The sequence below is a fragment of the Ciconia boyciana genome, chromosome 6 (assembly GCF_034638445.1).
Source record: "Ciconia boyciana chromosome 6, ASM3463844v1, whole genome shotgun sequence".
Lineage (NCBI taxonomy): Eukaryota > Metazoa > Chordata > Aves > Ciconiiformes > Ciconiidae > Ciconia > Ciconia boyciana.
In genome coordinates, this window is record NC_132939.1 from 64,062,406 (window position 1) to 64,086,568 (window position 24,163).

Sequence of the window (24,163 nt, forward strand, 5' to 3'; positions counted from 1 at the left end):
TTTTTTTTAGTTTAAGTTTTTATTTTTTCTTAAACAACATCCACATCGCCACACTGAATCCCCAGAAGACTGGAGCCAGTAATATTCTTGACTCCAGTCCAGCATTTAAGGGCTGTCTTTCCTCATGTAACTTCTTCAGCCCTTCAAGCATTTCACTTTCCCTCCTGACTCTCCCTGCCCTGTCTGCTGGACTGAAGGTTACACAGTTCATCATCTTCCTTGCCATCAGTAAGGGTTTGCTGGAGGGTTTTGTTATCCGTGGGTTAGGTTTGTCAGGGAGTAACAAGCTCCCCTCAAAACTCCTAGTGCTCGGGCTAACGCTTTTCCTAGCTGCTTTACCAAGAGCTCCAGGGCCTGCTAGGCTGCTGCACGCTGTCTTCTCTCCAAAACACTTTAAATACCAAAACACTTTAAAGGAGGCTGTAGCAAGGTGGGGGTCGGTCTCTTCTCCCAGGTAACAAGTGATAGGACGAGAGGAAATGGCCTCAAGTTGCACCAGGGGAGGTTTAGGTTGGATATTAGGAAATTTTACTTCACTGAAAGGGTTATCAAGCATTGGACCAGGCTGCCCAGGGAAGTAGTTGAGTTGCCATCCCTGGAGGTATTTAAAAGACGTTTGGATGAGGTGCTTAGGGACATGGTGTAGTGGTGGACTTGGTAGTGTTAGGTTTACGGTTGGACTCGATGATCTTAAAGGTCTTTTCCAACCTATACGATTCTGTGATTCTGTGAAATATTCACTCAAGGGAGGAAAAAATCCTCTTATGATGCTGTGATATCGCAGTGGAGACCACAGACAGTAATGTCAAGAACCCCTTATTAAAATAAAAAAAAAGAAGTTCTATCTGAAAGAGCAACCAACCAACCACCTTAATATTGGTGGAAGATGGGCGACTAAATGTCTCCAGGCCAGTCACTGAGGGATACCCTGGGACCGGAGTGAGCCGAAGGCTGAGTGCCAGCGGGGAGCCAGACCTGCAGGTCTCACATCTCCACCTTCCCATGTTTCCAGGCTGCAGAGAATTTGGTTAAGCAGCAGTTGCCCAAGAGGAATATGCCTGAGATGAGCAAACCTTTGCGGTGTCACCTCCTGTTTGACTTTCTGCAGGTGACACTGGAAGGTGCAGGCAGTTCCAGGACCATCCAAAAGCAGCTCTATATGTTAGTATGTGTTCTTCCTACCTGAAATGTCCTGCAAGGTATATGTGATTAGCATCTGGGAAAATAAACACAGCACCGCATCTTCTCAAAATGATGCTGTCAAAATACTTAGTAATACGTTTATTTTGTTAAAATAAACTATGTACAATAGACGATATTAATGTGCAGTTACAATATACAATAATTACATGTTTAAAAGAGGATAAGCAAAAAAGTACAGAATCATGTGCTGTAAATAGGAAACTAATACTGTTTACATGATTTTTAAACTATGCAAAACATAATTGCTGGAAAACTGAATTTCCTTGGTTTGAAATTTTATTGCTTTGACATGAATTCTGAAGACTAGGTTAATCTTTGAAAAAAGATACACCACTCAAAAGTCAGACATAATGTTTTAGTACTCATCCTTTGGTTTTACCAGCCCCATACTCCAGCGATATTGCACACAGCAACTTTTAAGAGAGAAAAATTCAGTTGCTCACATCGAGTAAAGTAAATAACTCTTTTTCTTAACTTGCTAAGAACTGACTGATGATGTGTTAGGTCCTGATTTGTGCTGAGGTCATTACATCTGCTTCACAAACTCAATTAGAATAACTCATTGCACTGTTACTTTTAACTATTGCTGAAGTATTATGCAAAAAGAAAGGAAAGACATTTTGTGTCTTTGTCTTTGTGTTCTCAGGGGAGCAGAGAATCTCTTTGCAGTGAAATGCTTGTATTTGACAAGTGCATCAACATCATAACAGGTTAAACTGGATTCAGTTATCCTTGCACTCGAGGACAGGTCAGGTCCATCTCCCTGCTCCTCTCTGCAGCCTTCTTTGAAGCCCTCCCAGTCTCAAGGTGCTGCTGAGCCCCAGGTATCCCGGAGTGACTCCACGGAGGCACCTCCGAGCCCTCTCGCCAGGCTCACACCGTGCTTGCTGGGGCACATGGACAGCATGCTATGCCTCGCTCTGCAGCATTTCCCACCTGGCAACCTGGGCTCGCCACCTTAGATCACTTCTGCTCATGAGTGAAGAAGACTTTGCCAGTGTCTTTCCCCTCTCACATAGCTTTATGTTATTGCTTATTAATGAATTAATATTTACAACATTACAATATTATGGGGAAAGTTTGGGCTCATTTACTCCATACTGACAAGGCAGTTCAGTGCCTGCCAGTTCTGTAATGCAGTTAGAGCAGCTGCCTATTTTGGGGAAAAGTGTTGGGAGAGACGATATGCCAGTCATACTATGGATACGGCTTACACCCAAACTACTTTGACAGACATCAGACAAAAATTTCTACATGTTATCAGTACAAATAGCTGTTGTGTTGGAAGGTCTGGAAACTGTAGACTGGTGACAACTGTTTACTCCGAATTCATTAACCTCCGATCAAAGTCAAAATTCACCAGAGTTGATATCAGCGAGAGCTCAAACTGATCTTTGGCAAAACCAATGCAATATTAAATCTGGCATCCTGAATGGGATGAGATGAAATTAGGTGACAGCAATGAGTGCAGTGTCAAACTCAGCAAAGATATCCATTTGTCTGGAATATTATACTGTTAATGTAATCATTTTCATCTTCAGCCTCAGTAGTGGTTGAAACGAGGAGTTACAAATCCAGTCTCCAAAGCTCAAGCTAAAGATCAGATCAGCAAAGTCTCCAGATGCCTAACTTCTTTTGGGAGTCCACAAACAGCAGCCAAAAGGTATAAAAGATTCTTGGACCTGGCTCAGTGTATCTGTGTGCGCAAAGCTTGGTCAGCCACAATAAAGGGCAGAAAAGGAGGAAACGTAAAGACTCTCAAATGCTTTCCACATTAGTCATGTGTGGACCCCATTGAAATTTTCCATTGTCTTCAGGAGAATTGAAAGGAAGCCAACATACAGCATCTTTGAAAATCCCACCCTACAATTATAGTTAGAAGCAGCAGCCAAACACTGCATTACAGTCTGCACATTCTGCAAAGGGGTGGGGATCATGCTCAAAGTTATTTTTGTTAACATATTTTCGAAGTTAAAGAGATTTTTCACCATTGACAGCAATTCATATGATGTTTGCTTGTTGCTCTGTGATATATGGGTTCGTGAGCTCATTTTCCTCTTACAGTGAGGTTCTGACTCTTTTTGCTGTTCTGGTGGGGTTCCTGGAACTGCCCAGAAAAAATAGATTCTTGTTCACATGTTTCTGAAAGCTTTAACTGAAACAAAGAAAACAGAATTTGAAGATTTTTTTCATCCTAGTTATGGGCGTCCCCTTAACATTTTAAAATGAAATTTAAGTTTCAGGATCAAACTGAGTAATTGTGGCTCTGGGCCCTGATTTTGCAGCTCTCCCCCAAAGCAGAAGTGTAGATGTTATTCTGTTGCATTCATTACTTCTAATCAGTGTTTTTGTCCCAACTTTTCGATGCAAAAATATTTCTACTCGTGTTTTGTTTTGATAGGTGAAGACAGCTGAGATCACAAGCCACTACCGAAATCAGTGGGAGGCTTTTTCCTGCTTTCAGACGATCTTTATTCACTAAGAGGAAAATAAACATTTATAGTAGAGATCTGTCTTCATTTTTACATAGAGCTCAAATGTGTCTAGAAATTATCTGACGCAGGTTGCTCCATGCTCACCTCCTGTCACAGCAGATGCTTCTCCAGTCCTATAGATTTGTGAACCAAGAAAATGTTCTGTTATTTCCAGATTTGTTTTTTTTTTAATGTAGGATAAAACACATTACAAATCCTCTTCAGGGAAAAGGAAAATACAGGGAGAAAGGCACGTGCAGCCAGATTCCTGCAGTCTACCTGTTTATTGAACAAACGGTCCCTGGGCCAACATGAGCATATGTTGATTGCTTTTGCTGGAGAAGACAAATGTGCTTTTAAACAAGCCTGGCTTGAGACAGATTGATGCCATTGCAATTTATTTTTAATCCAGGTGAAGTTTCAGTATGGTGAATCAAGAGGTATTTGCTGTGCCATGTGGGAAAAAAAGCTACAGAAAAGGTCACGGACTGTAAGCAAGCTATGTAAGCAAACAGGCATCTTTCATGTATGGATTAAAGAGACGTTTTTGTAAGGACATGGCAGCTTGCATGGTGAAAATACATCTGCTAGACACATATAATTGGTGTAATTGGCCACTGTATCACTTGCTGTGTATGAGGTTGGGTGTGATAAGGGGAGGCAGCGATAGAAATTGTTTGCAAAAACTTCTGCAACCTTTTCCAAGCTCCTGTAAAGGGTTCTCAAACTGGGTCTCTGTAGTCTTGGGACAGTATCTTGGATGGGATCTTGACAGCTTGCTGTAGATGGGAAGTGAAGCCCATGCATCCTTGTCAACAGACAGTCACCAGTAGCGAAATGTTTGTTCCCTGTTGCTCTCTGTTTGTTACAGTGATTTTCCCACCCTTGGGGTGGGTTTTTAGCCACTTGCCTAGAGTTGCGTTGCAGTGATTGTTTCTGGGGGAATCCTGCTTGTTTTGTGTAGCAGCATGCCCAAGGCTTGTCTCCTTTCCTGACTGTTTTCTTGGTTCTTCTCTACCACGCTTCCTTAGAGATGGTAGATACCGGACAGATTGCAGTGCTGAGCATGACAGAACACCAGATGATTTGTACTGTGTGTGGGGAATGGGAAATCACTGCGTTTTGGGGGACACAGGCTGCTAGAGCAGCTGGAAGAGATTTTGGTAGACGTTAACTACAAGGGCAGGTCACCAATGGCCATATTCAGCCGCCCTCATTTGGATGAGGCATATCATTGGGATTGGACATGAGGAAGATGGAGACAATTCCTCGTGAAGTAGGATGCTCTTCAGTATGAGGAAGACTGCCAAAATCCGGTCCCTTAATAAAGGTATTTAGAGTAACTTTATTGCATATTAAGATGCCGCACTATATTTAATTCTGTGTTTGTTTTGAACTGAAGCAGTGCTTTGAAAGAGAAAAAAGGTGAGAAATATCAATGATAGCTGCTGAAATGCTTGTTTTGATTGCCATGCTGGACTCAGAATGAATTGTGCAGTTCCCACCATCAAGAAGAAGATTTGCGTCAGGACCAGCACGTGTGGAAGTCAAGGGAAAGATTCACAACATGACTAATTCAAGGCAATGCGAGGCAAGAGCTTGTAGTTGGTTGTTCTTCATAAGCTACATACTACTGTAACAGTAGATATTTACAGGGCAGAGAAAGAAGGTCTGGGAGCGTTTGGCACATAGGACAACCAGGGGGAGCTCGTCTTGAGAACTGCTCTCCACCACTCCTGAAGGTTCTAAGTACATGGGACTTATACCCGGTTGAACAAATGCTCCTGGGTGGACCTGCATGGGGTTAGAGCCTTTTTTCTGCATTCTCCCCAACTTTTCTGAGTTCTGGGAGGCACAGGACAAACTGTAGAAGTCTTTCTGGGACCTCCTTCAGTTCGTGCTGGAAGTGGTGATATAGCACAGGATTGCCCCAGTTCCACTGGCCTGGTGTTTTAGCAGCACTCTGAAGGGCAGAGACATCTGTAGGTTGTTTTAATGTGATAACAACTCTCTAATGTCTTGAGATATCCCTCTAATACCTAATATCTCTAATACATCCTTGCAGGAGTTTGCATGAAAACCCTTTGGGAACTCTGAAACCCTGAAGCTTCAGGTTAACAACTCCTGGTAGAACGTTAAGGTTTCAGAAGAGGCCAAAGGAGATGGGTTTTACAGGATCTAGCAGATTTCTTGTAAGTTGTGAGTGCTTTTGAAATGATAGCAGGCTATTAGCAAAGGCAGCTCTGTCAGGAAAGGTTTTGACACCAGTTGCATTAAGAGGACATTGTCAAATAGGTTCCTAGGATGGTTTATAGCCTTTACGACTCTCCTAACTGTGTTCCTTTGAAGGTGAAATCAGGGTCTGATTTCTAGCTCACCTTACAGTGAGAAAACCCATCTCCTTTCACCTGGCAATCCTTTATTGATTTTCTTTTCTTGTTACTAATGGTGCTTGAAAATAACTCGAAGTTTATATCTGTTGCCTTATGCCTGTGCTTGCACTGTGTCTGGTGTTTTGATATTTCTCAAAATAAGCTTTGCTGCCTGTTCACACACAATCTGTTGGCTTTTAGAAAAGGTATTAGGTATGACTTGCCAGATAGTCAATGAGTCTCCTTACATCTGCCTACAATCCCTTTCTAAAGCCTATTGGCCTGTGCTATTCCTGCCTCCCAAAAATAATAGTGTAACAGGGCAGATCCTTGAGTAAGTGCGAGCCACGTTGCATGGATAAGTGTGTCTACATAACGTAACACAGGAATAACGTTTATGGGACCTGCATTAACCATGGCTATTTTTAAAACATTTATTTTTGTTGGAAGAGAAATTAAAAACAAATGGAGTGCAGAGGCCATTTCTCAGTGGGTTGTGACCACCCTCCTGACCTTGCAGCTCCCAGATCTCAAACTTTGGTCACAATCAGCTTGAAAAACTTGAAATTTTACTGTCTCACAAACTTGATGTGCTTGGTTTTGTAAGTGCAAATAAACCCTTGGTTAGTCTTAATGGTTTTTTTGTATGCGTATTAACACTTTTCTATCTGCTTTCGCTGCTATGCAATGATTTGTGCAGGGTGCTGCAGTTTAATACATTAAGACAGTAGCATTTTAGCTTCTACACCACCGTATGTTTTTTAGTTAATTTTCCTCAAACCACTGCAGTTACATTAATGCTACAACTTCCTATTTGATTTTTGATTTTATATGCCTATCCTATGCCATCCCATTACTATTAATAGGCACCCCTGATACTTGGTGGCACATAAAAATATCATTTGATTATTTGTGGCTTTCTCTGATGCATGCCGGGAATGCTATATTGCACTTTTCCAGTGTGTTCATTATTTTATGATAAGCTCAGCTGTCAGTCTGGATTTCTATTTCCTCTGTATTTTGTGAAGCTCTAAGAATATCTGGCAGCTCCAACCTGAGTGTTTGCATTGCGCTTCAGCTAAAACAGACTTCACTTACTTTAACCAGAGACTTGTATATAGGCTAGTGCTCTACAGCAACCTACATGAGCTAAAACAAAGTAATCATCTTATTTTATTTCCACTGAAGTAAATGGCAGCACAGTGAAGCTCTAATTTTCTCTGAAATCTGTTGAAAGCTTTTTTGTTGTTGTTTCAGTGGACTTCTAGTCATGTTGTAAGCCAACAAACATTACCTAAATATTTATTTATTTAATCCACTCCCAGTTTTCCTCATACTCCCCTAATATCTCTTTACACGTTATAGTTCAGCTGATTGCCAGTGTCCCAGCTGTGCGAATATGCACTGCTACGCGTGGGGACGGCAACGCAGCCTCTGCGGCACGACATGAGCTCCTTCACCAGGCTTCAGCACTGCCTTCGCTCTGAGCTGTGCTTTATCAGCCAGTCCATTTGAAGCAAATGTCTGGGATGCAATAAAACCAAATATAAAATATGCACAAAGAATGCCAGCGGTGAGGAAATCTTTCTTTTGTCTGTCTTTGATTTAGCACAACTCTGTTTTCATCCATGCTTGCATGCAGTGGGAAAGAGATGGTGAGTGAAAGCCTGCTGGGTAACAGTAACAAGGCATTTGCCTCGAATTTGACCACATTTGTCAGAGAGAATTGGAAACGTTTTGGGGTGTCAGATCTGGTAGGTGTCCATGGTAAATACAGTTTGTGCTAAAGGAGGAGCTTGGATCCATAAGCCTCAATGGCTGCAGGACTGGGCACTGCATCGTGCTCGTTCCTGACGGTGCAGTTCCTGTGGTCCTGCTGAAGTCGCCAATTGCTCCGAGTAACGCCGGGTCTGTGATTCACCACTACTCATGAGAGTTTTTCTGGTTGCGTGTGTGTACTCAGCCACGCTACAGTGCTTCTGGAGAGGAGCGGGCTGGCAGTGCCCTGGCGTGGGATGCGGGGGGCCACGGGGCACGTGTCCCTGGGCTGGGAGGGTGCACTGCTGTTACTTGCTTACTCCTAGCACTTCTGGAAATGCTGACTGCAGACACTGCTTTTGCAAGGAGTTACATCAGAGGTCTTGAAATCTATATATGCTGGCACTGTGATTTTCTGCTTGGGGAATGAAATCCATAACAAGACCGTCTCATGGCATTGCCAGGGTACCCGAAGGCAGATGCAAATAACAAGGCGCCCTTCAAGTTCACCTCTGAGTGTCGGTATTGCAGTGATGTGCAAAAGTACAGGCTCCCTGGAGAGGCTTCACTAAGGAGAGGCTCCTTAGTGAAAAGGCACGCGTTCTTCAACAGCAAAGAGAGCTAACAGGGAGCTTCCCTTCCCTTAAGGTCTGGACTTCCCGTCTCTGTGCTGTCAGCTGCAGCCCATCATCTGCGACTCGTGTGAAAGTTCATTCCTGAGGACTGCAGCCATGCTGCAACTTAACAGCACTCACAGTAATGAAGATGGAAAAACGGGAGCAAAGAAAGAAGTAATGAATGGAAAGAGGGAGAGTACAATAAATCAACATGTTTACAACTCCACTTTGATGAGTTTTTTTACGTGAGATACTCCATTAAAAAATAATCTTAAGGCAATTGGATCACCTTAAAGCACTTGAAGTCAGTATGACCTTTGGCTTTTTGGTTTGTGCTATTTTCATCTGCTGGGTGAGATATAGAAATCCAGCTGATCTATAAGGTAAATTTTCAGTTGCCATGGCAATGTGTCTTGGTCTTGGTTTGGAAGAGAGATTGTTCCATGCTTGCTATTTCATGTCTAGGGCAATATTCTTTGGTGGCATAATTTCTTTGTTTCAGTACATTAATGCTACAACTCTTCCTTTCCCAGCTTATGGAAACATGGCTCAGCCTGAACATTCCCCTGTTAAAATACAGTTATTTGCATTTTTTTGTTGTAAGAACATTCCTTAAGTCTGGAGGTAAATGTTGATCCATTTTGATAGCTTGGGTGCAGCAACATACTGAAGTTGTGAAGTTTCACCATTAAGTGAAAACAAACTGGAATCACTCCACTTTTGCTTCCATGTCTTTTGAACAAACTAAAGTATATCCTGAACTAGTGAGTCTTATAAAAGAAAAGTAATTTTAAAGTACATCCTACCTATAGGGTATATCTTACATATTAGATTTCTACAGATCTCCATGTGCTTTCAGTCAATTCAGATTCAATTCCTAAGTACTGTAGATTCCTAATTTTGATCAATTCTTGCTTAAGGCCACAAATGGAGTTTCTCTTGTTTCTTTTACCACCTTTAGTTCTTTGTTTTTCCACACGCCACCTTCACCTTATTCCTAAGGTGAAGAGTCAAGCAGGAGCAGGCATCCTGGTTTCTGTTGGCTCAGTGCAGCCTGCAGCAGGGGGAAGAGGCTGCATACAGCTCTGGAGGGTTAGGAAAGCACATAGACATGAGTTGGCCTAGGGTGATACGGCTTGGAGGTTTCACAGAACGGAGGGCTCCTATATTTGGGTAAGAAGGACCCCTTTCTGGTCATGTTCCCCATTTCAGTTGCATGTGACCTTCATTGCCTTTCTAACCTGCTTGGCTTCATTGAACTCATCTCGTTTTTCTTTCCAAGTGACTTCACACAAGGGTGCAGCAGCTGTGGCACTTTGCACAACGCTTCTTCTTCTTCTTGGGGTGGAAAATGGTCAGGATTGCCTCATCGAAGACAGTCTTAAGGCCTTTCTGCGTGAGGGCTGAGCACTCCAGATAGCACTGTGCTCCGATCTGAAAGAGAAGAGAGAAAATGTTAGTACCCACTGTTGGGAGAGACAGAGAGACTGTTCCAGCATCCTTCTACGTGCGTATGTGTCCAGCCACAGAGGGAAGCCCGGACATTTAGAAAGGGGGTCAGGTCATTGCTCTGTTTTGTATCTGTCTGCCTAGGGGATTAAGGGACAAGCTCAGGTGGTCATCCTGAGCGAGGGAGCAGGGATGAGCATCAACACCACCATCTCACCACAGGGGTTAACGGGGAGCAGGAATTCCCTGCAGCTCCTTCCAGAGAGAGAGGGAGGCTGCGCCCGTTTTGAAGTGCTGGACCAGCAGCTTGGCCTCTGTGCCACGGAGAGGTTTCAAGGAGATCATTAGGGTCATTAGCTGAGCCCCTTCATATACTTGGCTCTTGTCCCCTGTGTCCTGCCTCCTGCAACGCCAAGGAGCTGGTACCTGGGTGAGGGCTTCCAGCTGGTTTCTGGGAACTGGGAAGCATCATCTTGAGATGGGAGTCTCCTGGGAGTGCTGGTATGACACAAACACACACGGTGGCCCGGGAAAACAGCCTCAGCTTATTCAGCAACCTTGCTGCTTATTCAGCTTATTCTGTTAATGGATGCTCTTGCTGGCCTTTGAGGGCCAGGGCCTGTAACAGCACCTGCAGCATATAAGGTGGAAATGGCTGGGGTCCAGATGCTGCATTTCAGGGCCTGGGGAGGGTTTTTGTCCCCCTGCCTTCCCGGGAGAAAGGTGCAATAGCACAGAAACTTTGGGAGCTCCTTCTCTGCTGCTTGAAGTGCAATGGATAAGGGAGAATCAAGTTATCTGTGCTTTTGTAAGGGATAGGGACGAGTTTGGCAGGAGGCGACTGCAGAGAGGGGTTTGCCACATGCACCTCCTGGCAGAAGCCTGAACAAGAAACACTTGACTTAGGTAAAGTAGGCAGAAAAATCTGTTTTGCTGCCCATTTGCCACCTGCTGCCCTGTGTACCTTGCTGCTTTGCTTAGAGCTCAATTGGGTATCGCAGCAGAACAGCAGGCTTGGGAGTCGCAATCTGTGTCTGGGTCCAGCCTGTTTGAACAGAGGCTTTAATCTCTGGCTGGGACCAACCGACATGCCCCGGCGGAGTTCACCTTGAATGAAACAAACCCAATGGAAAGCTGTGATCAATCGATTTCATGGGACCTCAGAAAAAGCTATTACCTCCTTTGCTAGCTTCACTCCGTGCTCGTAGGTGAGTGGTTTCTCCTTCATGTAAAGAAGCCGAGCCAAAGTTTTGGGATCATCCCGGAGATCAATCTAGTAGAAAACGCACAAACCCTGTGCTCAGTACTGCCTTGCTGTAATGGTTGAGACAGATATTCATAGCTTTACAAACCACAGTCACGTCCTTGCGTAAGGGCATCTGTCCTCCTCGCCTCAGTCAATACTTCAGAAATGAATTCAACAAGTATTTTCCTTTTTTTCCCTTTTTTTTTTTTTTCTGTTTAACATGAATTAGTTCTCATTGGCAGGTTATTGGGCCACAGCTCAGATAGCTGCGGTACAGTGAAGATGTGGTTCTCAACGGCTCTCACAATGCGTCTTGGAAAGCGTCAGTGGAAGCCTGAGCCACACGGGAAGGGAGGCTGCTGCGACCCTGCACGGCATCACCCGAAAACCGCCCTGACAGGCCAGGCAGACGCAGCTCAGTCTGATTGACTTGAAACAAAATCCTGTATTTCCATGGAAAACATCAAAGTGAAGCATTCTGGCATTTCAAACCCACCCATTTTCAGAGCGTGTGATCCAAAGGGTAATACTTTTATTTTAAAATGGGTGTTTTAGATTATTCCAGTGTGGAAAACAAAGCCAGTGTTTAAACAAATGGACTTTCCTATGACATGAAGATTCTGGTTTTGACCAGAATTTGATCTGTTTCTCTAACTTGACTTAGGTTACTGTCCAGTGTTTGGACATTATCCAGATGTATCCCTGCTTCTCACAGTCTCTAGCCACTCTGTGTCTTGGAAGCAAACCCATATTTAAGGCATTTTTATTTGTTTGATAGATTCATAGATTTTAAGGTCAAAATAAAGTGGTTTTATCATTTAGTCTAACATCCACTCTAACACAAGCAGGACGGTGAGTCACTAATTGCAATGTTGATGTAAAAGCATGAAAGGAGGCTATTTCCTTCCCATGTCTCTAAGTAAGTAATTTGGTTAATTATTCCCATTCTTAAAATTTAGTTTGAAGTTTAGCTTCTGCTTCTAACCACAGACTTTGATGGTTTTTTCCCCCTCACTAAAGGCCTGTCAGAAATCTTTTCTCCCTATAGGTATTTATGCCTTGAGACCACATTAATATTCATTTGAATAAAAAATGGGATGAGTTTTGCCAATCGTGATTGGCATGATGGGACATCTGCATGCTGGTTTTCATTCCCAGTCCCTGAGTTTTCCTCCAATGGGGAAATCTGGGTGCATTTCACATAAGAAGTTAAATAGGAAACCTTTCCAGAGAGCTCAGCCTCCAGCCACCCCTGGGGTGAAGTAGGAGCCCCCTCGCTCTGAAGACCTCCACGATGGCCAGCGGGGCCCCGGAGGAGTGTTACCTGTGTTCCTATGAGGACGTAAGGCACGTTGGGCATGCAGACTTTCAGCTCGGGCACCCACTCCTCCTGGACGTTGTGGTACGAGGCGGGGTTCACCACCGAGAAGCAGATCAAGAACACATCCGTGTTGGGGTAGGACAGGGGTCTCAGCTGGTTGTAGTCCTCCTGCCAGGGGGAAAACAGCAAGTGTGTTATGGGGTGGGGGATAACTGCAGATGAGGGCATCACGCTGGCTCTTGATGAACTGCTCAACACTGTCCCTCCATGCTCTTGCACACTCATAACCTCTAGGGAGCTGCTCAGCAGAGTCACGTCTCATGGGCCAGGCGTGCTGTTTTGTCAGCATCTTTACCCAAAAGATCTAACACATTTTGTTTCTGTGTGTATTATCTGTGGTGATGCTGGTGTAGAGGGTAACGCTAAACAGCGGCCGTCACTGGTGGTGTAATAAAAATTGATCTTGAGCCTGCGTGTCCTAGCCTCAGCCCTCCGGCAATGTGATACCATCCTGGGAAGTATTATTTGATTGTCACTGCTAGCTAATATTTGCTGATGACACACATCTCTAGGGGCTTTTCTGTTAATATCACAGGCTTTCTATTCCCCAGTAGGCATTATAGACATGACCATATACAACAAATACGGGTCTCCGGGCTATTTGGTGCCATCGTAGTCATGTGTGGTACACAGCAATGTGTCAGTCAGCAGAAGACACTTGTCTTGAAAGCACAAAGCAGATCAAATCCAGCCTGCAGTGGCTGGGTAAATCACTGGGGGTGATTTAGTGTTTCCACAGGCCCTGGACTGGGGAAGGAGAGATGTCTTCTCTTTGTGCTAGTTGTGAAGAGGATGAATTTTCAAACAGATTAAAGTGCAGCTGTGTCATGTTGTGAGCTGGCTTTGATAGCTGAGTTTCAAGGAAGAATTTGGGTCTGTTTTCAGGCTTGAGGTGCTGAGAGTGAGCAGAGTTTTTGCAGGCCGTGTGAAAGGGATAGACTGGCTTTCTGATAGAGAGAGCGTATGTAGCTGTGCCTGGTTGGTACTTTTCAAAGAAACCTGTTAGAAAATTTCAGTACAACAAAACAGATGCTTTTAGAGGGGATACATGTGTTCTGAAGACTTTTTTTGGGGGGTCCAGAATTAAAAAAGGGGAAAGGAACACAATGTTGGAGTGTGGGAAATGATAATACATGTTGCTGTCAAGCCTGACTGAGACCTGGGTCTTTAGTTTACAGTCTCTGCATTCTGGGCAAGCCTCAAATCTCTGCAGTATGGTCTTTTTTGGTTATAATTTTATGAAATGTCAACTGATGCAGTTCTGCTTTACAGATACTGAAATAGTTAATAATTCAACGAAAAGAAAAAAAAAAGAAAGATATCCAGGCGCTGTTGCTCAGACTTGAGGACATTTATTTGAGGTAGCGAAACCCCACATTAGGGGCAGGAGCAATGCAACTGCTGTGTGTCCTTCAGGAGAAACTGATGCAGGACGATATCCCTGTGTGCCCAGATTAGATGGTGTCTTAATTCAGTCTTGCTTCTGTCTTGCTTTGGTTGGGTCAACAAATGAGAGGCCTTAATTATGAGTTGAGACTGGTAAATCTTTCCGAAGTCTTTTGTTCACTGAGTATGCAGTGATAAGATGACCCAGACTACTTCTGAATCGACACTGGTTTCTGAAAAATACTAATGGATTGTGTAAAAACAGTCTGCTCCAACCATTTCTAAACAAAAATCCTTAATTATTTATTCTGAAAGGAAGTATGAGACCAAATTTAGCACTGTCTCTTTTTAAAAAGAAGTTTAAAGAAACATCCTAAACCACAAACAAAATGTTTTGTTTTGTCTAACTGAATGTTCATTGTCCCAAACCCACTTCAACAGGAAGAGTAAATTCCCAGTTACCATCTCCAGCCCCACAGCCACAATATTTGGGGTAAAGCCAGAGTATTTGTCAACTGACCTATGTCTTTCCAGTATCATAGAAAGTATTGATCTGAAGAAGGATTTGCATGACAAGAGGAGGTGTTTGGATATATCAGCCCAAGAAAGAGTGGATTCTCCACGTTCAAGGAATGGCAGGAAAGAAAACTCAGAGATGTTTGTGGGAACATCAGCGATACACGCCACGAAGAAGCAAAGTCATTGGGAGGGGATTTATATGAGGCTCTGGAGATGACACCTAGCTCCCACAGATGAGATACTAGAGGCAAAGTGGATGCCAACATGATGGGAGCAAAGGAGCGATTGCAGTATAGAAACAGCTGAGTTTTATGTGGATGCTGTGGGTGAGGGAAGCTTGGCCTGATGCCTGCCTGATTATGGGACATTATTTTAACGCAGAACATCAAACCTGATGACTTCGAGATTATGCCACAGTCAACATGGGCAACTAGGTGCTTGGCAAAGGCATTTTCTGTGTTTTCAGTTTAATTGCTGCAAATCAGCCTCCCAAAACACCCACGTGGTGGCAGCAAGCCCTTGAGGAATCGTGATTTAGGATTTTTGGAAAGAAATTGGCTAAATATAACCAGCTTTAATATTCCAGACATGCATATTTAGAGGGGCTGGAACTTACTGTACCATTAAAATTGCAAACTAAAAGCCACGAGCACTCTGCCTGGGGGTGACAACTACAGGAGTGTGCATTTCATTTCATTTTGCTTGCTCCTTCGGATCCCCTAGAAAATCCTTTTTCAGGAGGAGCGTTCCCGATTTGTGTTAGCAGCACAGGGCATTATATAAACCGTAAGGAGGGACAGCCACGCATCACGTAGCAGAGGTCTTGTCTCCTATCAGGGCACACAGGAACTTGCACAGACATGTTAAAGCACAAGCACAAATGTCATGGATAAGAGTTGATCAGAGCTCCTGTATTTCCCTGTCTTTGCGGGCTGGCAGGAGCCTGCAGACCACATCAGACAAGGACCCTTCTCTATTCATACCTGCTCTCTAGGAGAAGGCTATAAAGCCTTGCAATGGACCGTTATGAGATATGGCACATGGGGATCATTTCTTATTCAGAGACAGGAGGTTGTTGAAGTCAAGCAAATGAATAGAGTAAAAAAGGGACTGGACATTTGCAAGGGTATGGGGCATATCCAGAGGTGCTGGCAGCTAGTGACAGTGGTGTTTGGGAGGGGATGTGAGTCCTCATGGGGTTGGGCTGTAGCTGATCATTAATTTGTTTCCCTGGCTCATGCTTGCATTTTGCTGCCTGTTATATAGGGAGTGCAAAGCTTCCCAGTTACTCTGCCTGGCCACTGGTTTGGCATGGAAATGCCAGCCCCAGACCTGGCCTTGCTGAATTACGTGCCTATGTCTTCCGGGGCCGAGAGGCATCAACTGGACTTGCTCCCTACCTGCTCTCTCGCCACCAGCAGCCTTGCAGTGCTTGGGCCCAGAAAGTCCAGCAAAACTTGGTTTTTTTATGTTGCTACCGTGCTGATCTCATGTACGCTCCCTGACATGTCAGCCCGTTTAAGCACTCCGCACCTGAGTCCAGCCTGGGGAACCAGCCTGTTTTTTTTTCTCCTAGGACTGTTTGTGCCAGGGATGCAGAAAACCAGATATCCCAGATCTGGGGTCTCTGCCAGCTCTCCCTTCAGGCTGACAGAGGGTCCTGCTGCAGGAGTACATTTTCCAATTGTTATTTCATTAGCATATGTTTTATAGCACCGTAACGTCAAGTGCTATTTTTGGCTATGACTTCACACCAATGCCTTTGGAAAGCCACACAACGCAAGGAGAAGGAGGGAGGAAACAACCCAGATGATCTGTCATTATAGCTTGAGCATGTGGGAAGCAGCATCCTTTCAGCCTCCACGGAGATACGATCCAGTCATCAAAAAGTGATTCATGCTCTGAGTTTTGACTAGATGGCCATGTCCTCTGGACCAAGGTCTGAAAGGAAAATGAGGCTGATGAGTTAGAAATGGTGCTTGGAGGCAGGTGGTGCTCTGGCTAGTTTGAAGCAGGAGATGGCAAAATGATTGTGGAGGAATGGATGGAGGGGTGAAGTTTGTTGCAGAGACAGATTAGTGTTTCTTCTGGCTCAGGAGGACAAATAAGATGATGTGTTGCTGAGGAAATGGGTGGCAGGTGGAACTGTCAGCCCTACAAAGCAAGTAGAACTATTAAGGCACTGGGTAAAATCTGATGGAGAACTGAATATAACTCCAGTCTCGCTTGCAAAGGTTTGCAGTGCTGCCGGATCATGACAGATATGTTCTGAGCTCTGTGTTCATGAGCACAGAATAGAAAATTGAACATGCATTGAACATGGGACAAGGACTTGGGTCATATTTTGGGACTGACTTTTGGATCATCTGTTTGCAGCATGTAAATAGAAAGATTGGGTGGCCTGTAAGTGACACCAAGCTAGCTATGAAGGGACCATTGCTGCCTACAGACATGTAATAGGAATAAAATGAAAAAAGCGAAACCCGAAGCATAAAAGCCCCAGTCCTGTTAAGTGCAGGTTTTTCTGGAAGTGACTGTCCTGATGTGGTTTTTGACCTCTCTGCGCACTGCTGCGAAGTATATTCTGTAATAAGCGGCCTTCTGCAGACAGGAGGGTATCCTTCTGCATTGTTTATGCATTTCATAGCAGTCAGTCATGGCCAAAAAAAGCACAGCCAAGGAGTGCTCCTGAAAGCAAAGCCCTGCATCCAGGGCTGCTGGGTCCCAGAGACTGAAGCAGGCTCCCAGACCTGCTTTCCTCACCTGCTGCCTCCAGAGCCAGCTCCGACCGGAGGAGCTGGTGGGTGTGGGTTCCAGCCCTCCCAGGCTGGGAGGGACCTGGGACCTGCTCCCTCCCGTCTGGGCAGGTGATTTTCTGCAAAATTTCTGTGCGGATGGTGATCCTTTCTTTATTCTGCCGGTTGCTGGCATTTGGAGGTAGGAGAGGGGAATTTCACCATGAAAATGTCTTGCTCCCTGTGCCCTTTTCTGCCCTTCTACTGGCAGAGCAAGGCAGTGAGAAATACTCTCTCCTCCTCTCCAGGGGGTAAAATCAGCCCACAGACCAGAGCTCTTCAGCGAACTTTTAGTGCAAGCACACTGTATCAGACCGTGAACAGTGGAAAGAGTAAAAGCATTATATATGTAAGTAAGCATGCGGTACAGACTCTCCTGTAATGGACACCCTTGTCCCAGGAGAACGATGCAGGGATGGGTGCCAGTCTGGCTGGATTACCATTTAAAAAGTCAATAGCTGGTAACCGATAGGCTGGTGCTGTAGTATATTAGTTTTCTGATCTTGGAAACGGGAATTCTTCTCCGTATCTTCAATGCCACCATGTGGTAAATGTAAGAAAACACTGACTTTATTTGAAATGTCATCTTTGCAGTAGGAGGTGGATATATGGGAGGCTGAACAGCCTAATCAGGCTTTAGTTTTTTGCTTAGACAAAATGCATTCTTAGGGATGAGTGTATTTGTGTGTGTTTTATTGCTGAACCAGAATGAAATCTCTACGTAGGAAACAAAAAGGAGGTCAGCAGTTCAGCCATTACAACTCACAACTGATTGTTAATATTTGTAAAAACCCCCCCACAAACACCATGAACAACAAACCCCAGTATATGGTAGTAACAAACAAGCCACGGGAAAGGAAACTTGTAAATGTTTTGCAGTAATTTACCTGCCCTGCAGTGTCATAAAGTCCCAGCAAGTGTTGTTGTCCTCCCACAGTCACAGTTACTGGAAGAGAGAAACAAGAGATGTTGTTTATGCGCAAGCCAGTGGCCTAATTTTTATGTGTTTTAATCCTAAAATGCCAATACACCCCTGTGCTAGACACATTAGCACCTACCTTGCAATACGCATCCTAAACCAAGCACACAGATTCAATCCAAATTGAAGGCAACCTAAAGTCACAACAGAAGCAAATGCTTTATGCCAAGCTCTTATTTCTTCACAGACAGATGAGCTGCACACATCGCTGCTACCAGGGACCCACCGGTCGGTGGACATTTGCTTCTGTCTCTGCAGCCACCAGCAGACCCCCATGAGGTGCTAGGACTTGAAAGCACAGGATTCCTGCCTCCCTGCTGTGAGCATTGGGGTAGGCTTGCCATGGATCATTGAGAGGGGTTTTTTTATTATTTTATTTGTTCCAGGCTGTGAAACAATGAAGCATTCAGCAGAGGTTGATGTTTGGTGGGTCTCAGTGGAGGTGTGCTGCCTCTTGGGCAACCTGCCCTGTCCTGTGTCATGCAATTGCAGGTGGCAGTGCTTAACATATGGGGCTCTGTGGTGGATGCTTTGAAGGATGGTGAGGAAGAGGAGCACTAATATTTGCAGGGATGTTGAACAGATTCTGTTGCAAATGAAGGAAAGCATGACTTCAGTTTATTGATCACACTTAGCATGTTTACTCCTTTAGTAGAATTCACTTGGACATTTTGAGCCCACTGACATTGATGAAAATGTTTTCTCATTGCCTTTGGATGAACCCCATTATTAGCTGATCTCTGTGATCAGTGTTATTTTGTATAAAGGATAAGATCTGTGTTAATGACATTTAACCAGTTAACCAGTTAATCTGCTTAAATCATTACTACTCAACTGGAAAGAAAAGGGGGGGAATCCAGTTCCACACATTAGTCAACAGGAAGACTTTAAACATTCATCAGGAAAGTTACTCAAAATAATGGTATTCTTGCAGCCCATGGACTACTACTTTTTTTAACCACGATGGCAAACGGCTGGTATGAACATAGAGCTATGGCTGGGGGGAGGCTAAGACTGGTGCCCATCGGCCAATAACAACTTGCAATTAATGAGGGCTGAGAAAGATTAACAGTTATTTTTGACAAAGAGGAGCCTTGAAAACATCACAGAGGTTCTTACTGACTTTTTTTAAAGTGATAAGACTTTTGTAGGAGAAAAGCACCTACCAGCTTATAGAAGTTAATAGCTTCTGCACTGGTGAACCATGCCCTGTTTGAAATCTCTTAGACTTGAAGTCTCTGTCAGTGTGGCTGGACAGACTGATTATTCAGCAGCTTTACTTGCTTGCAAAGCGACACGGTAATTTTGCTAGCATATAAACAGAACCAAACTGACATCCTGAAAGTACAAAGGCTCAGCGAGGGCCAGACTTGCTGATGAGAGCAGGACGGGCCACGCTCACCCGCTGCTGGGGCTGCCTTGTGATGTGCAGGGGAAAGAGGAGATGGGAAAGGGGCCGAGAGCTCTCCTCCTGCTCCTCCGTTCAGGAGGTAGTTTGTACACAGTGCAGCTCCCAGAAGGATTCAAAATGGGGCTAGCTGTTGAGCATGGATGTCCATGGGTGGAAGAGCCCAGGGGAGAGCTAGCAGCGTGGGGAGGTGGGTACCAACGGAGACAGGAGACAGTCCAGTTGTCCCATCCCCTTCCTTCAACCTGACTTGAATAAACTAATTTGAATGAAGCCTCCCCAGACCCCTGGTTTTCAATATGCTTGCTTTTCTCAGCTCCCTTCCCAGAAGCAGTGGGGGCCACAGGTGGCCCTGCGCAGCTCACCAGGGGCAGCCGGGACGTCTGAGGTTTTTTCCAGTTGCAACCTTGCCAAGAAGTGCAGGAGCCAGACCTGTTGTGTTGATTTTACTCTGCTCAGGGACCGACTGTGGGAAGATGTACCCTCCAGCTGAAGGCAATTTTCCAGCTGTGATGCATTAGCCATGCAGTGCTCAGCTGGCCGAGGTGGTGTTTGGGACTGCACGTGAACATCAGTCGCACCGTTGGTCCTCGGTTGAATTTGTATGGAGTCTGCAGAGCACCTCCAAAGCAGGACACTCATATGGCAACTACGTGGCCATGGGGTGCATGGAGGTGCAACTGGTGTAATGTATATGATGAATATGAAGAGACATTTGCCGTATGTCAGTACTGACATAGTTATCCAGCTTTGCCTCTTATACTGGCTAAGCCTGAATGCAGGCAAACTGAGCTGGGCCCTGCTTGCAAAAGATCAGCTCAGGTATTCAGTGTTTTAAAACTTAAAAGTCACACTGAAATCTACCCTGTCCAGGCTCAGGCTGCTGTGAAGCTTTGCTGGCCCATCTCTTGGTAGCATCTGACTGACAGAGCTACGCTGGCAAAAAGCCCTGGTGCAGATACAAATTGCTGTCTTGTTCCAGTAGTTAATATGGTTTGGAGATAAGCTGTTTAGATAGAGGTCCAGTCCGTCTCCGGTGTGCTATGCTTTGCCAGAAGGATATGCTGCAATAGCTCCTAAACTCTTAGCTGTGCTCTGTGGTCCATGAGGTCACGGTGGATATTTTGCAACAGGTCTGTGGAGCCACACACTGAATAGTTATTGATAGTTTGCATGGTTTGGTTTGGCTCTTGGTGATCTCTGGGAAATGCTGAGGGGGAATAAAGAGGCTGGTGGTGTCCTACCATTAGTCTCCACATACACAAGGGCTAAGAAATGCAAGGGCTTTTGGAAAAATACACTCAGTCTATGCAGCTTGCACATCACATTTTAATTCTCCTTATAGCATCCTGCCTCTCATGGGTCCTACTGTGAATTTCTGCATGGCACCAGTCTTTTTTCTTTTTCTTTTTCTTTTTCTTTTTCTTTTTCTTTTTCTTTTTCTTTTTCTTTTTCTTTTTCTTTTTCTTTTTCTTTTTCTTTTTCTTTTTTCTTTTTTTTCTTTTTCTTTTTTTCTTTTTCTTTTTTTTTTTTTTTTCTTTTTCTTTTCTTTTTCTTCTTCTTTTCTCTTTCTTTTCTTTTTCTTTTCTTTTTCTTTTTCTTTTTCTTTTTCTTTTTCTTTTTCTTTTTCTTTTTCTTTTTCTTTTTCTTTTTCTTTTTCTTTTTCTTTTTTTCTTTTTTTTTCTTTTTCTTTTTGTTTTCCCCATCAACCTTTGTATTTTCTTTCTTCTTGTCAATTGTTCTAAACTATCTCATCATCAGAAGGTACCCTTCCTGTCCACATCACCTCTCTCAGTTTACAGCTACCTCCCCAGCAAAACTGTCTTGGCTAAACTTCAGCAACAGGCAAACTGCTGTCTTTGGATTCCTGGCTCTGAATGCAGTGGAGACCAAATGGCTCACACTGACAATTCAAATAATCACTGGCTTTTGAAACAGCGATGTCTAGATTAATGTATTGGTGCTGAAATTTCCACCACACTTTTATGCAGGCAAAACAGATGTCAAAATAAATGGCTTTTGCCTGTGAAAACATCATGGTATTTTTATACTAAGAGTTTATCAGTCTGCCTCTGTCAGGCAAAAAGCTGTTCAGCGTGTCCACTTGGTAGGTCGTATTTATGAGCTGAGGTTGCTCTGCCAGATTTGTAGGCCTTGCTTTTGGCTTTATCTCAGTTTACTTTTACTTACCCTCTTACTATCTTTTCCTGTTCTCTCAGTGGCCAAGCCTATGGGAAGCCAATGGGGAATTCCTTCCCAGTCACTGGGGTAATGCAGGCTCCTTTATGGGCTTGTGAACTTGGCTTTATGAGCAGTCTTGGAGCAACAAGATAAATACAAACTCTCCTTGCCATTTACTGGCCATATTGATATATTGATTAAGCACTGAAACAGCATGGCCTTTAACTCCAAGTGCAGTGGGGGCTGCAATAAAACGTGGCTGAACACTTGCATGGTCCTGGTTCTCATTTGGCTCCAGTCTGGGTTGCATCAGACTATGTGACGGGGCAGACATTTTCCTCCTTTCACTGGGTGGTTTTAACCAAGTGCAGGATATGTAAAACATTGCTTTTAAAATATTAGTTAGATCATAAATTAGCTGGGTATTGCTTGCTAGAATTTGAGTAACTATTTTGGGTCACCTCCGGGGCTTTGTCGCAGGTCTGTGTGCCTATGGGTTTTGCTAATGGGCTTCAACACAGAGCTCTGAAACATGCTGTCCCGCTTGAAGGCCACAGCAGAAAGGCAAGGTGCTAGACGGAATTATTGTGGGGGCTGGATCTGGGGTGTGGACCGTGAACTGGTCTGAGCTGGGAGCTCTGTTTTTAAATAAGTAAGTGATCAGTTTGTGTTCCTGGGGACAATATGACAATTTTTGTTGATATTCTTGTTGAGCAGGTTGCCCCAGATCCACCTGTCAATGATGAGTCTTTGCCAAACTCTTCCCCCATTGTATTTCATTTGCTTGCAGCAAAGCCCTGGTGATTTTGTGGGACCGAATTTTCCCTTGGAAGAGCCCTTCAGCCACACAACAGCAACATTCACGGTCTCCACTGACAGAAAGGGGATGTAAATTGTCTGCTGCCCTCCAAGAATCTCTTATCCGTGATTTATAGCACAAAGCAACACGTAAGTCTCTGGTATGACACCAAACTAGGATGCAATAGCTCAGACGCGCTTAGCTGTTGTACAGGAGAGTGGATATGCACATCACGGGGAATTTTTCCATGCCTGTGAAGGGCTTGCAGAACCAAATGACTGCAAAACCACTAGCCAGAATATACACAACAGCTTAGGCAATGTCTAATGTGATACCTCATGGGAGAAGTAATCTATTTATTCTAGTGCCTTCCTGCCAACAAATTAAGGTCCAGCTGCTTTGGAGAGAGATGCCAGAAGCATGACAGCAAGCAGAGGTGGTAGCACCTGCCTGGATGGGAAGGCTTTCTCATTTTTTTGGGCAAATTAGTCTGCGTCAAGCCTCAAACTTTCACAAGGGCCATCTTCTGCCCTTACCAGCAAGCTCTGACTATTAAGTTTGTGCATTTGTCTGTTCACTATGATTATATGTACCAGATGCATGTTACTTAACACAGACTAATGGCCACCAGTATAAGAACAACAGCAATTCTGGTTGACCTGCTGGCAGCAGAAATGCCCAAGTCTGTTTCTTTTCCAGCTGGGAAAGAGGTAAAATCAGAAGATGGACAAAAGAGCAGTTTTTGGTCAGCTGCAGTGGAGTTTAGATGGAACGTTTGGGTTCTTACTGCTCTAAGGGAGGTAGACACCTTTCAATTTTTTCATTTCTAGATAGAAAGCTCTTTGCATGTGTGCCTTATATCTTTCTTTTCACTTCCAAAGGTGCTTGTTCATACAGGCTTCACTCATGAGGGAGCAATACTGTTTTAACCTCTTGGCTTCAGCTTGTGCCCAGTTTCACAATGCTACTTCAAACCAAACTTCTTTGCTCCTGCATGTATTTGTCGGGTGAAGCTATACATGAAACTATAACTAGTTCTGATCGGTGTTAAATACAGATCACATACTAAGGAAAGTTATTTACTAGTAATGAGACATAAACTAAGCAATATTTTTGTCTTTAATATACATATGTGCATACACACACACACACACACACGTATTTTATATATAAAATACACATATGTATGTATTTTTCCAGTTTCTAGTTGAACAAAACTTTCAGTTGTAGAGTGAAATATTTTGCCTTGACTTGGGGCAGCCTAATCATGCCCAGGACATTTGGAAAGGGGAAGGATTCAAATTCACAAAGGAACATAGACCTTATTGGCCAAATAATGGGTGAACCGCTCCATACTCAGATGGAGGGACTGGAACCACAGTGTCACCTGGGAGGACTAGAGCAGCTCACAGGGAGGTGAGAACTGAATCTCCTCCTCAAGACTCTCAATACATGAAGAAGCTGACACGCCTTCTCCCTTGTGAACATGCCCTAAATCTGCTGCAAGACCAACCTATAAAATCAGAACATTTTCAGCAATGCCAGAACCATTTGTTCCCAGTTTCCTCCGTGTTCTTTACCAGAATAATTGTCAAG

General features: G+C 44.1%; 1 protein-coding gene across 2 annotated transcripts in view; it reads right to left on the bottom strand.

Moving 5' to 3' along the window:
• Positions 1-1,312: 1,312 nt before the first annotated feature.
• Positions 1,313-24,163, bottom strand: part of RHOJ (ras homolog family member J) — a 63,946-nt gene continuing 41,095 nt past the window's right edge. For both annotated transcript variants that reach the window (XM_072863828.1, XM_072863827.1), the window contains 4 exons: positions 18,088-18,146; positions 12,444-12,608; positions 11,051-11,146; positions 1,313-9,858 (listed from right to left, as the gene is read on the bottom strand). In XM_072863828.1, coding sequence (XP_072719929.1) covers positions 9,712-9,858; positions 11,051-11,146; positions 12,444-12,608; positions 18,088-18,146 — 467 coding nt within the window. In that variant the 3' untranslated portion in view covers positions 1,313-9,711. The remainder of the gene's footprint in view (positions 9,859-11,050; positions 11,147-12,443; positions 12,609-18,087; positions 18,147-24,163) is intronic.